The 15,387-nt window shown below is 37.0% G+C and overlaps 1 protein-coding gene across 7 annotated transcripts in view; it reads right to left on the bottom strand.

Moving 5' to 3' along the window:
- MECOM (MDS1 and EVI1 complex locus) overlaps positions 1-15,387 on the bottom strand; it is a 562,843-nt gene that overhangs the window by 274,566 nt on the left and 272,890 nt on the right. For all 7 annotated transcript variants that reach the window (XM_058730446.1, XM_058730438.1, XM_058730436.1 and 4 more), the window contains exon 2: positions 12,962-13,299. In XM_058730446.1, coding sequence (XP_058586429.1) covers positions 12,962-13,299 — 338 coding nt within the window. The remainder of the gene's footprint in view (positions 1-12,961; positions 13,300-15,387) is intronic.

A 15,387-nucleotide genomic window follows, 5' to 3' on the forward strand; every position in this document is an offset into this window, starting at 1 on the left:
TTTCTTTTTGAGTATCATCCATTGGGAAACAGAGCTATTTTTAATCCCTCCTCATCTCTTACGGGGGGCAATGACTTGGATATAAAGTAAGTTCTACTCAAATGCTGGACATATGATTGACCATCCTCGATTGTGGAGCTCAGTGTAAAGGTTTTATCTCACTTACGTATTGTTTCAGAAAAACTAGATTCTCAAGAGATGCCACGATTAAACCAATACATCAGCAATAGCTAAAGATGAATACATGAAATGCCACTACAAAAATATAGCGGCTGTGAAATTGATTTTAATGGTCCATGTGATGTTTAATGTTTACTTCTCTGGATTATTACTATCAGTGCTCTTCAGCCAGTGCTGTTATATCAGACGTATATTACCATAAATATCTGCATTTGTAGAAGGTTAAGATGCAGAATGAAAGACTAGTCTACTGGCTATCTGATACTCACATGTGACACCCTTTTCTCCAAGTATGATTTACAGATCCCATCTGCTGCCCTCTGAGACAAATGTTCCTCTGACATATGTCACCATTTCATTGTGGTGCATTTGTATTACCTGAAGGGAATAGATGACCAATGCCTACATTCAGAGAGGTATAGGGCCCATAGGGCAAATCACTGTGACCTCCCTGCCCCCTTAACCCCTGTCTTATATTAGGGTATGCAAGTAAAAACAACATCAAATAAACTCCAACTTTGATTCTAAAAACAAAAACTGGAGAACAATCCATAATAAAGGAAAACTGAGGAATAGAAGGCTGCGTGTGTGTCTATTTCTTTAGATGTCATGACCTAGCCAGGAGAAGCCATTGTACAAGTGTTTTTGCAAGGTTAAGGAGGGCCAAGAGAGAAGGTTCTCTGGCCCCAGTACCACATTGCTGACAGACTGATGACAGTGGCTCTTGGCTTAGCCAACTGGTTCCCCCAGTGTTACCATAGCTCCCTCCCTCTGTCCCCCGGTTAAAGTTAGACATGGTCAGGGATGACCTCCAAGTTCACCTAGCCCGCTACTGAAATAATTGGGTCCTGGGATTAGTGACTTCCTGAGGAGACAGCAGGAAGATGGAAGGTCCCTGCATAGTGGACTAATCTCTGTCTGTGCTTCTACTGTTTAGTCTCCAACAAATGAGCAGAAATTTATGTGTCAACAAGAGCATCCTAGCCTGGCTTATATCTCCTTAGAAACCAAGTCCAGGATTTCCCACATCCCTGTAACTGCAACGGTGGCTGCTCAAGTTACAAAGGAAAAGAGAAGGAAAAACAACCCACAAAGGGCAGCACTAGGTAACCTGCTCCTGCCCATTGATAAGGTTCCCAAACGGAGATTCTTCATGCTCATCTTCTGAGATGAGCTCATCCTAACTCACCGGTTAGGCAGAGTCTTGCCCTTGCGTGAGGTTTCCAGGAAAACGGGGATCCAAACTGGCAGTGTTGCAAGACCAATAAGAACATCTTTTTTTTTGAGGGTAGCTGGCCTCTGTGCCAAGTAGAGATTCTATGCTAGCATTACACACCTGCTGAATTCCTACCACAAGAATCTAAACAAATGAGAAAAGAAAAAACAAATTATCCACACCTGTGGCTGCCAACAAACTGAGGTTTCTGTTCCAGGCCATGCACACCTGGGAAGCCTCGGAGGTCAGCTGTAGTGTCCGAGGTAAACACCACTGTCAGCCAGTGGGTAGGAGGCACAAAGAATTTCCAACGGACCTGTGACTTGAGCTGACTGGCCAGTCGTCACAGAAAATAGAAGCCGCAGCCACAGAAAATACATGCGTATTTCCTATGATTAAGGAAAACTCTGGGTGCAGGTGTGGCAGGAATAAGGGAGGAAATTTCAGAGCAGAGTTATCTGTAATCATCCTCTGCCCATCCTTCCTTCCTGGATCAATGGCTTGGTCATTTTTTTTTTAATTTATTTTTTAATGTTTATTTATTTTTGAGAGAGACAGTGTGTGAGCACGGGAGTGGCAGAGAGAGAAGGAGACACAGAATCCGAAGCAGGCTCCAGGCTCTGAGCTGCCAGCACAGAGCCTGATGCGGGGCTCAAACTCATGAACTGCGAGATCATGACCTGAGCTGAAGTCAGAGGCTTAAGCGACTAAGCCACCCAGGTGCCCCTTGGTCATTGTTTATTAGCCAAATCCAGATCCTAGGTAACCTAAACTAGAATGGAAAACATTAGAATGTAAAAGGCCATACTGGATAAGTTCATCTATATGATTTTAAATTTATATTTTTGTATATTATATATAATAAATATATTTCACATATGATATATATTATATATAATAACTTATTATAAAAATATACTATATAATTTTATATATAATATGAAATATATAATATATAATGATTAAATATATATTATATAATATAGATTAAATATATATTATATGATGTATTATGTATAAATATACAAGGTATATAATAAATAAATATATTTAATAACATGCATTATTTAATGTAATGTATTATTTAATATAATGTAATATAATGTAAGTTAATGTATATTTTAATGTATTTAATACATACACATACATATAAAGATAGACAGGCAGAGGCCTGGGTTATGAGGAGAGTGTTTGAGAGGAGATAGTCTTTGAGACCAGCACCTGCTGGATATGTGAGATACTGCAAGAGTCAGAGAGTGAATGCCAGAGATACACAGGGAGAAAGGTTTTAAGACTTTCAGAACATTACAAATGAAATCTCCTGATGCCTCTGAGATTTTCTCCTTTGGTCGTATGGACGCAGTTCACACCATTGTGTGGAGTTTCTCAGTGAGGCAAGCTATTTCTGTGTAATGTTTGTTCATCTCCTACCAATACAAGAAGTCCCTTTATAATAAAGGCACTGTCAGATTTCTCGTGCTGTACTAAAATTTTGTTATATCAAATATTGATTTGAGAGAAATGACAAACTAACAGGTAGCTACTAGTATCTATGTGCTCCACACACAAAATCTCTTTATATTATTCTTTGTAATAATGATAGCTGACAATGTATTCCTGTTTGTGATTTTTTGGCTTGGTGATCATCCTAATTATCATGTGGAAAGTATTCTTGGGGCACTTGGGTGGCTCAGTCAGTTACGTGTCTGACTCCTGATTTTGGCTCAGGTCACGATCTAACAGTTGGGATCAAACCCCACATCGGTCTCCGTGCTGATGGCGCGGAGGCTGCTTGGGATTCCCTTTCTCTCTGCCCCTCTCCACGTGTTCTTTCTCTCTCTCTCTCTCGCTCTCGCTCTCGCTCTCACTCTCAAAAATAAATAAATAAATTTTTAAAAGTGTTTTTAAAAAATAAAATATTCTTAAAAAGAGCACAATATTTGACCTATCTTCAGCTTCAGCTACATTATGAAAGGCCAAAAGATGTACCAGATGAAAAATGAGGATAGCATTTATTTACTGTATTTTCCTACAGCTGAAATATGAATTCATGTTTTTAAATCTATGGACAGAATTATATATAAAGGGAAGTGCTTCATCAAATTATTGTATGATTCAGGTGCCTGGGTGGCTCTTTGGTTAAGCATCCAACTTTGGCTCAGGTCATGATCTCACGGTTCGTGCTGACAGCTCAGAGCCTGGAGCCTGCTTTGGGTTCTGTGTCTCCCTCTCTCTCTGCCCCTTCTCCCACTTGCGCTCTATCTCTCTCTCTCTCTCTAAAAAAAAATAATCATTAAAAAAATAATAAAAAAATTATTGTATGGGGCGCCTGGGTGGCGTAGTCGGTTAAGCGTCCGACTTCAGCCAGGTCACGATCTTGCGGTGTGTGAGTTCGAGCCCCGCGTCAGGCTCTGGGCTGATGGCTCGGAGCCTGGAGCCTGTTTCCGATTCTGTGTCTCCCTCTCTCTCTGCCCCTCCCCCGTTCATGCTCTGTCTCTCTCTGTCCCAAAAATAAATTAAAAACGTTGAAAAAAAATTAAAAAAAAAATTATTGTATGATTCTACCAATGTAAATAAACTTTGAGAACCCAAGATGCTACACTAACATCTTTATTTATTGCTTAAGTGAACTGCTGTATAAATTCAGTGTCCCCATTTTTCCATACTACCTACTTATCATTATTGGAAGAAATTCTCTCCATACTATTACATAGCAAACTAGGGAGCAAAGAAGCTTCGTCAATTCTTATACCCTTTGAAGATAATTTCTATCTGTTACTTCCTATTACTTGCTTCTGAACTTACCCTCAAGGAAAAAGCTTAGAGAATGGAATATCCTGATGCAGTGGTCCTAAATAAGTATTTTAAAATAACAAATTATTATAAAGAACTTCTGCCACTGGATTGATCAAATCCTAGAATCAGTTGTCAATTCTATTAAAAGAGGAACTGTACTGAACATTTCATGCTTTGAACCCATGAGTTTTACTATTGATTTCCCTCTTGAAGGGAAGCAATAATCATGCAAATATGGGGGTGAATAAAAAAGAAACTCATTTTGATACAGTTTGTGGGATACACCTCCTAATTGGAAGAAAATCACCCAATATTCTTTTGAAAAATAAGTGACTCACATGCAAATCCTAGTTGATCACCAAGGCAGACAGGGTAAAACAAAAAGAATCTTGAATCTTGGGGAACTTTTTTTTTTTTCCCTATTCTAGGTCTTTTGCATTTCTGTATAAAGTTTACAATCAACTTGTAAAGTTCCACAATAAAACCTACTAGGATTTGATAAGAATTGTGCTGAGTCAATATGTTACTTTGGGAAGAATTGTTACCTTAACAGCACAGAGTTTTCTAATCAATGACCAGATCTTTCTATTTATATAGGTCTTCTTTAAATTTTCTGCTATGGGGGCGTCTGGGTGGCTCAGTCGGTTAAGCGTCCAACTTCGACTCAGGTCATGATATTGCGGTTGTGAGTTCGAGCCCCGCGTCGGGCTCTGTGCTGACAGCTCAGAGCCTGGAGCCTGTTTCAGATTCTGTGTCTCCCTCTCTCTGACCCTTCCCCGTTCATGCTCTGTCTCTCTCTGTCTCAAAAATCAATAAACGTTTAAAAAATTTTTTTTTAATTTTCTGCTATGTTTTGAATTTTTCAATGTAGGTATCTTAAAAGTATGCATTATATTTATTTTTACATATTTGATTTTTCCTGATTACACATCTTGATTGACATAAATGGAATTTTAAATTTACACAAATTGTTTTCTCAAGTGTATATTGATCTTTTATCTGGCTTACTTCTTAATGTTCACTTATTCTTAATATTTATAGATTTCTAAATAATCATATCATCTACAAATAGAGACATTTTTACTTTACCCTTTCAAATTTTCAGTCTGTTCATATCTTTCTTCTTTCCATCTTGCACTGACTTGGGCTTCTAGTATAATTTTGAACAGAGTACTGACAGGGAAATCCTGAATTTTATGTCGTTGAGGGAAAATGTCCAACATTATTTCATTATTGTAATGTCAGTTATAGCATTTTTATACATCCATCAATTCAATGTAGTACCTTTTATTTCTAGTTTGCTCAGAGGTTTTGTGATGAAAATACATTAGGATTTTATCTGTTGAGATGATCATACAGTTTTCCACTATGTTAATGTGAAACACATTCATGAGTTTTGAAAAGTGTGTATTTTTTTCAATATTACTCTATTTTTAGTTTTTATTAAGATATAATTAGCATCTAATATTTGTATGTTTTAGGTGCACAACACATTGTGTTTCTTGTTTTTTTGTTTTTCTTTTCTGACAGTGGCAAACTTATTTAACCTGTCCTCCAAATTCCATTTTGCCAATTGACAGAATCCAGTCCAAGATGAGATCTTGCATTAGGCTGTTCTGTTTCTTTTTTCTCCTTTAATTTGGAACATTTTCAGTCTTTCTTTCCCTTTTATGACATTGAAAATTTTGAAGAATACAGCACACCCCCTTTTTTAACTTTATGACTAATTTTAATATAGTTATATTTTGTCTTTTTGCTGCTTGTCTGGTGTATGATTATATCTATTATTTTTATTTCTTTATGTGTTATTTTACAATGCTATATTAGTTTCAAGGGTACACTATCGTGAGTCAACAATTCCGTATGTTGCCCAGTGCTCATCATAAGTGCACTGATATTTGGGGAACTTTAAAAAATCTTTGATATCAGACTTGCCCACATCACTGACTATACTTCAGAAGCACCAGAAGTTGTCAAAACAGCAATAAGATAGGTAGACACGTTGAACTCCATCAGCACCTTTCATGGAAGAAAGCATAAGAGCAAGCCCCAAGTGTCCGCAGAGCATATGTGGAGGGGGGGGGAGGGGCAAGATAAGGGGATTTCTAACCTCTTCACAGATAGGTGAGCCCGGGGTACAACTAGAGGCTTTACCATGGTGTTTCAGGAGAGTAAACTTCTACTTTCTTTCAACAACCAGAGATTTAATTCCTACTATTTATGTTTGCTGGAAGCACAAGATGAATAAAATAGATTGTATCCTCTTTTCTTGACTTCATTTTGTTCTAAGAGAATCTATCACATCTTCTTGGGCTCCCATGACAATCACGTTCAGGATTCTGTTAGCTAAACCTTACTTTTTATTAATTTTTCACAAAGTAAAATTGAATGTTTGCTATCCTTTAAACAACATTGCAAAACCTCAATTAATACTTTGTAATGTAGGTTTTATGGTAATATACATTTATTATTAGATTACATTTTTCTTTCTTAACTACCCATGAAAGACATCCTTTTGGATAATTGATAGTCTTTCCTCCCCTCTACTGGAATCAATTTATTTCAAAATTATTAAGACAAAGTTCTTTACTTAGTTATCTGGCTTTAAGAATATGCAACTTGTCAAGTGTACTTGCTTTTCCATTAATGAATAAACATGTTCTCTGAAATCAATGCCAAACCATTGATTTCATTTTACAAATCACTGTAAAATTCATTTTTGGCCCAAGCAAACCTAGAGGGAAATAAGGGAGAAATATTGCCATTCAAAGATATTTGGTGCCTATCCCTAAAATCTCAAACTACCCCATTTTTCTTTATTGCCAAACATACATTATTTGAATGTCACCCTCCTGACTCTGAACTCTGTTGTGAGATATCTTGAAAGTCTGATGTTGTTTTAATGGATACTCATATTTCAGTTAACATATAGATTGCATGTTCCAATACATAAGGCATCACTGCAGAACTCAAAAACAAACTTACAAATGTGAGAACAATTCCTTCTTAAATGATATAGGGAGGCACACATTCATTGTAATATCGCATTTCAGGATTACATTACTAGAACATAATGTATTGTCAAAGCACTGCATCAAAATTATTTAATGAGTTTCTGACGCCAGTAAAATCTCTTTCCACTATTCCTTCCCATCTATTTAACAAAACATAGGAGAAATTTACTGACCACTCATGGCACCATTTTTCTCTGTCTGAATATGTGCATGCTTGAAAGGAGAAAAACAAAAGTTGAGCTCATACCGCTATTTTAACTGATCAAAGTAATCTGGATCAATTACAGGTGAGAGGGATAAAATAGAGGGTTTTGGACCTAATAGACACATCATTAGCTGACTTACATCTACTTGCAGAATTTTATGATGGCCAATGATAACAAAGATAAACAGAAAATGTGCTAAATGACAGTATTACAAGGAAACAGCATTTCACACTGTTTTTCCAATGACCTATGTCAGACTAGTAAAAAATTTGCCACCCAAACTACTCTTTGTTTTAAAAAGAAATTTATGAATCTCTCCCAAATCCTTGTTTTAGTTGTTAAATAGAAAACAACCAGGGCATCCTTTTTTAAATAAACCCAGAGTCACGTAATCAGACCCTCCCAGAGATAACTGGAAACAAGAAGTTAGAGTAAGAGCGAAAATTTAGAAATCTTAATAAATGAAATATAGTTGGCCTTTGCCCTATCTAATGACCCTGTGCCAGATCTGTATTTCAGCCAAGCTTTTGCTGTTGCTATTTACCTCTCTTCTACCAGGTGAGAGGCTCTTTGGTAGGCTTTTAACATCCAATGTCACATTTTATTCTCACGGCAACCCTGATTGGATAGGTACAATTATTATCACCATGTCACATATATGTAAATTGAGGGGCACCAAATTAAGTCACTTTTCCCAAATCACACAGCTAGCACACAGAGCCTCAAAGAGGACATAAGTCTGGAAAGTCTCAATCCAAAATCTTGTTGCCCTCCCCTCTGCCATGCAACTTCCATGTTATCACATAATGATCATCTTTAGAAGAAAACATAAGAGAAAACACTCATCTTGAACCAATAGAATTTTTGTATTAGTATTCACTCAGTCAGCAACTCTAAAGTTCTTAACCTAAGAGAAAGTGTCCTATCACTAATTACTTTTAGGTCCTAGATATAATCGACTGCTCCCCAGTCTTCAAAATTTTTTTGTTAGAGACAAGTCCTATGCATTGTAAGATGGCAATCACTGTCAGACTCTAACATTATTTTTAAAGTTTCTCTTTATTGGGGTGCCTGAGTGGCTCAGTTGGTTGAGCATCTGACTTCAGCTCAGGTCATGATCTCATGGTTCGTGAGTTCGAGCCCCATGTCAGACTCTGTCAGGTCATGATCTCATGGTTGGTGATTTCGAGCCCCGTGTCAGGTTCTGTGCTGACAGCTTGGAGACTGGAACCTGCTTCGGATTGTGTCCCCCCCCCCTCTCTCTGTCCTTTCCCCACTCACACTCTCTCACTCTCTCAAAAATAAATAAACATTAAATTTTTTTTAATTTAGAGTTTCCTTTATTAAATAAGTACTGGTTTGAGAGAAATCATACAAATAATGTTTTTGATATCTATGGCTTATTTTACCTATGTATTTTGGTCTATAAGCCACACTTTCAAAAATGCCCTATTTCTCTAAAATACAAATTCAAATGATTTTCCAAAAGTGCCTTTTTTTGGGAAATGTATTTAACTTTTTAAAAACTATTTAAGGGGCGCCTGGGTGGCGCAGTCGGTTAAGCGTCCGACTTCAGCCAGGTCACGATCTCGCGGTCCGTGAGTTCGAGCCCCGCGTCAGCCTCTGGGCTGATGGCTCGGAGCCTGGAGCCTGTTTCCGATTCTGTGTCTCCCTCTCTCTGCCCCTCCCCCGTTCATGCTCTGTCTCTCTCTTCCCAAAAATAAATAAAAAACGTTGAAAAATAAATAAATAAATAATAAAAACTATTTAAATAGAGTTCAGAAAGGTGGTCACTACTTGCAATATTATCTTTGAGCTTTCTCTTATAAAAACTTTCTTTGTGAAGACTACCATATTTCTTCATTTAATTTTAATTATATAACAAGTAATGGTGTGAAGCAGTTATTATTGGCTCATTGCTCAAATAAAAATACAAGAACCAATTAATTTAAGTAGTTTCCCTAGAATTGCACAATAGTGGCAGAGTTAAGACTTGATTCTTCATGTCTAAAATCCAGATTCTAGCTGTTTCCATGGACTTACCTCACCACCCCCCCCACTCCTTATCTCTTCTTATGAGTCACATAATCCTATATCCCTTCATCATTCTTTCATTTGCTCTTTCATTCTTGCACTCATTATTTTGCCAATTATTAAATGTCTGTGTTATGGACTGAATGTTTGAATCCTCCTCAAATCCATATGTTGAAGCCCTAACACCCAATGTGATTATATTTGGAGATATCTAAGGACTTTAGGTGGTAATTAAGGTTAAATGAGGTCATAAGGGTGGGGACCTGATCCAGTAGGATCAGTGTCCTTATAAGAAGAAACACCAGGGCACTTTTCTCCTCCCCTAAAGCTGTGTGTGTGTGTGTGTGTGTGTGTGTGTGTGTGTGTGTGAGCATAAGCACACACATGCACCTAGAAGTGGCCATGTGAAGACATAGCAAGAAGGTGGCCAACTGCAAGCCAGCAAGAGAGTCCCCATCAGAAGCCAAATCACCTGGAACCTTGATCTTGGACTTCTAGCCTCCAGAATTATGAGGAAATAAATTTCTGTTATTTAAGCCACCCAGTCAGTAGTATTTTGTTATAGCAGCCTGAAGGAACTAATCCAATCTGGTTATTTCAGGTAAGGTACTTGGCATTAGATAGCACCACAGACACCACAGATAAAACACAATCAAGACATTATACTTAGAGGATACAGCTATGGATACTTTGCTCTATTAGGGAAATTAGGCAAATAATTTGGATGTTGTACAATGCTTTAAGTTCTTTAGTTCATGAATTTACTTGGTGCTATGGTGAGGCAAAATTCAAGCAGTACTAAATTGTGACTAGAAAGGTCAAGGATAATATCATGGAAGAAATGGACTTGAAGAATGAATAGATACCTGATAAGGATGGGAAGGAAAATATGGTTCTCATGTGGGAAGACCAGTGTGAGCAAAGAATGGAGGCCTGATAGAACATGGGAACTACAAATCATACAGGGTTGGTATGGAAGGCAGTAGAGTCAAAGATAACCCATTTTTTGGCTTCAGCAACTGGACAGACAGTAATACAATTTATTATACAGGAAATGCACAAGGAGGGGAGGTTTGTAAGTAGCAAAGAGCAAGGATAGTACTGGAAATAACAATGATTTGTTCAGTTACGATAGGCTGAGTTTCTGTAGGGGAAACAGTACAGAATCTGATGAATGCTTTGCACTCAATAATTGTTTTCCTGAATATGGATTTCCTCTGTTCGTGTGCATTTTCCTTGCCCTAAGAGGTTTTTTTCCTCCTTAAAGGGATCATTTTTAAAACTGAAGGAGTATCAAAACACGAGGTCACACTAGTTGATCACAACTATCTCTCTAACCAAACAGTACAGAAATCAGCTACAGTTCAGGACAAATATGACAGGAGAATGATTAAAAATAAGCACGCAGGAGTAGGGCAAGATGCCTTTGTGAAAGTGCCTTTGTTGATCATGACTGGGTTTTGTATTAACTAGGGTAAGATTAGAAGGAGGAAAAAAAAAAAAACCAACCTGGAGTCAAGAGCTCAAGTGCTCCTCCATGGATAACAAGATTGCCAAAATCACCAAAAAAGCCCTTTCTCTGGTTTTGTTCATAATACATCTAGAGCAGGTAATCCACACTCTCCAAAGTGAGAGCAACCATTAAAATGGTGAAGGAAACTACCGAATTGACCATCAGTTGAATTCTTGAATGAGAGAGAGGGAATGGGCGATCTTTAGCCAAAGAGTCATGAACTATTTGTAGAGGTTAACTTGACTTCCAAGCAATAAAACAACTCAGTTTTGACATAATGAAAAGAATCATTTTACATTTCTCAAAGTATTTTCCTGTGTATATACTGAAGACATTCTACTCCAAGGAGAAAAATAATTATTTTTAAATTTCCTCTAAATGAAGAATTTTCCCCAGACTCATCCCCCAATACAGACACCCTGTTTAAAGAGACACAGTCCTACATTTATCAACCCTGTAACTGCAAAATTATTTTGTTATTGAGCCTTGGTTTATTCCAAGCCTTCTGGATAATCTCGAGCAGTGCAGAACTTGTTGTTTAGCTCTGGAGATTTTGTAATAAAAGTTTAATGAGTTACTTATTATTAGAATGTTTATAGCCTTTATTTTAAGGAGAACAAAAATGACGTAAAGTTCTACGCATTTAGTTTAAAACGAATTCAACTCACATATCAGTTAATGCTACAGTGATTTTTTAAAAACCTCTTATCAATATATGTGTCTAAAAGCAATGTAGCCAAGCCACAACTTTCCCCGAGCCGTGGCTAAGAACAAAACTAAGGAAGGATTTCTCACTTGCAATCATGTCAAATCCAGATCTTAACTTTTGGGATTTTAGAATTTGGACAAGAATTGTTTCGATTAAGGCATTTTGAGCAGATTTCATAAGAGGATACATATAAACCAAAGGAACAAAAATTTGAAATTAAGTCCTGAAGGCACTACATATTTATTGCTATTGAAAATGTTGACCATATATTCTATTAATGATCATAAATCTTAAGAGAAAATACAAAATAAATCTAGCTTATCTGATGTCTGTCTACCTGAAATACTATGAAACTAAAGGTCAATCACATCTCCAAAAAAACACTTTCTTACTAATATAGAAATTGCCTACACATGTTGCAAATATAGACCAGTTTTTCCAGAAATTATGATGTTATTATTTAACCACAAAAGTTTTCAAGTTATAAAAATAAATAGGAAGTATATATAGCCCCAGAATCTATATAAAAATTATAAGCTCAGAATAACATAGTTACCTGTTCTTATTGAAATAAAATTTACTTAGTAATCAAGCTGTAACTTCTCATTCCTAGATATTACCAAGATGGTTTTGTAAAAATCATGGCTAAGACTGGCAACTGATTTCCATATTGATTTTTGCTGTCATTATTATGCATGAAGTATTCATTAGATAAATTTGAATATAAAAAACCATCACAGAATTCAGCACAGTGCTCACATTCTGGAAGCAGGTAGAAAAAGGAGGGTTGTCACAAGAGTGACAAAATATATTAGAACACAAAGCAAAATGACCGTGTAGAATCAAAGTAAAACCAAATTAACTCAGCCACAAAATGGAGAAAACAAATGTTTCCTCCAATCTTCCAAGCCTCACCTTCAAAGGAAAGATAAAATACAATAAATTTGTCATATGATGACAGTTGTTTGCTTATGCCAATACTATATGAATGGCCACATACAATGCTTCTAAATGTTAACTATAAAAACTGTATTTGTTCCCTTTGGTATGTTTTTAAGTTGATACTATTCTTTACCATTCATTAGTTGAGTTCCTTTCTATCATGCTATACCTTAGTGCAACAGTTTGTTTCTATCAAGAAGTGAGCTTATGAGGGAGGTTCATTCTTAAATATCTATTTGAAGACATTGTACAACAATTGGAATTTGCTTACTTTATGGTCACATTAAAAATTAATCTTTTCTTCACATATCTGAATATACTTAAATGTGTAAACTCAAAATATATTCTTACCTCCCATCCGTAGCTGGGGTCTTTCAGATTTGACCGCTGCTCTCCCACATAAGGCCCAAACTTTTCACCTGCTTCAATCTTCCTTTTGGTCCATATTCCTAGTCCAGCTCCAGGCATATTTGACTCTCGAAGTTCAAATTCAGCAGGAATGGGGATATCATCAGGGATGTAGATGGGGGCTTTGTACGGAGAGCCCTCCTTTGGAGTGAACGCTTCGCTGGATGTGGCTGGAGAGCATGGCTCTTGAATATTGAGGGAGGGCGTGCTGGCTACTCCATCTGCATCTGGCATTTCTTCCAAAGGAATTTCAGGGTAGCTGCCATATACACACTCATTATCTGTGAAAAAATGATAGCTTTGTAAATTCATATTCATGTAGAAGAGTTAAAATCCCACAGTTCAGTAGCCACCTTGTAATGTCATTGTTCTTTGAAGACAAAATAAGGAAGGCCATTGTTAAAATACACCTTCATTAAAATCTCTGTTATTCACAGATGGGGGATTTGGTTTATCTGTGGCGAATCTATAAATCGAATGAGCTAATCTTCCACTGTCAATACTCTCATGGGCCAGATCTAACCATTATTTAGCTGGGAAACAATCAGCAATTTAATTACTGGTCTGAGTAAAAGAGATAAGTAGTAAACATATGTGTACCTACAACCCCACAAATCATCCTAAATCAGGAGGTGATAGCTTTACTATGGAATGTATTGGAAAGTTGTATCATGCAATGTATCTCAGATAAATTGTAGGAGAATCATCAAAGACTCCAAGGGCTACGATGGGCAACAAGGCTTAAATTTGTGTGGCAGGACTATTTACTGAAACATTATTTTATGTTTGTTCTTTCTCAATCTTTCCTTTCCCATTTCAAACACATCACCAAGCCATTGGTATTCTTTGCCTCAGCAACTTACACAGAGCAGAGAATTAAAGTTACTTGAACTAGACTGTATTATGCAAAGCAAAATAAGTCAGGCAGAGAAAGACAAATACCATATGATTTCACTCATATGTGGAATTTAAGAAACACAACAGATGAACATAGGGAAGGAAGGAAAAATAAGATACAAACAGAGAGGGAGGCAAACCATGAGAGACTCTTAAATACAAAGAACAAACAGAGTTGCTGGGGGGGGGGGGGTGCATAGGGGGATGGGCTAAATGGGTGATGGGCATTAAGGAGGGCATTTGTTGGGAGAAGCACTGGGTGTTATATGGAAATGATGAATCATTGGATTCTACTCCTGAAACCAGTACTACACTGTATGTTAACTAGGATTTAAATAAATACATTTAAAATAAAATAAATAAGTAAATAAAGCTACTTGAAGCTAGTGATTCCTCTGGACATTTGTAAAAACAAAAATCATTAAATAAATTCAGCAAGTTTTCCAGAGGAGAAAGCAGAGTAGAGTAAAGGGGAGTCTGGACACTCTGCACTGGGGCTCTCAGGACTCCACAAGGCAACACAGCCCCCACACCTGAAGTAAATGAATGCACCATTTCAGACTTTAAGATCTTTACGCAACTTGCTGGAGGGTTAAAAAGTAGTGACTGAGCTTGAATTTCCCACCAGTTCACCAGTTGAAGGGAATTTCAGTTATCTTAAGGGAAAAAAAAAAGCACACATTTCTTGCTCACAAGGATTATGGACTGAAAGTCATAGCTGATTTGTTTGATTTGTAAACCTTCAAGGAGAAAAGAGTTAAAATAATATGGAGACAAATGTCGATCAGAGCCATCCAAAGGTAAAATGAGTTGCCTTAAGTTCCCATATCACAAGGCTTCTAACATAACCTAGATAATCATAAATTAGGGATAATTTGGAGGAATTTCGGCTTCAGGTTGATGACTAGACTAGATGACCTTTAAGATGCTACCAACCTTGCAGTTGTATAAATTATTAAAATCTTCCAAGATATTGTATTGGGCTAGAGGGTAGAACACTTGAGTTCTAGCCCCAATTCCCTCTCTGATTCGATGTGGAAGTTTATTAACTGTGACACTCATTAACAATTGTTGATCAAGTACTGACTTGTCTTAAAGATTTATGAAGTACTGATTCCTCTTAAAGTTTTAGCACATGCCAAAGTACCTTTCTAACGAAGTGCTTGGTTCCTGAGTCAAATAGTAAGAACATGCCATTTAAACCAAGCATAGAACCAAACTCTAGGACCCAACCTCATTCCTTGAGACATTGACCACAGCGCACAAGCTTACTATCATTCAAGTTCATTGTATCCAAAATCTTGCACATTATTGTCTGCCCTCGCACTGAGTCTCCTGCCTCCTTCACACTGTCTATGAAGAATACTATTTCCCCCTAATTATCCATGTTCAAGGTTCTAAAATAGCATGGACATTTTCTCTCCTTCATCCTCCAATTTATTCAGTTATTAATGCTGTCCGTTCTTCTTGCA

Source organism: Neofelis nebulosa, chromosome 5, assembly GCF_028018385.1.
Source record: "Neofelis nebulosa isolate mNeoNeb1 chromosome 5, mNeoNeb1.pri, whole genome shotgun sequence".
Lineage (NCBI taxonomy): Eukaryota > Metazoa > Chordata > Mammalia > Carnivora > Felidae > Neofelis > Neofelis nebulosa.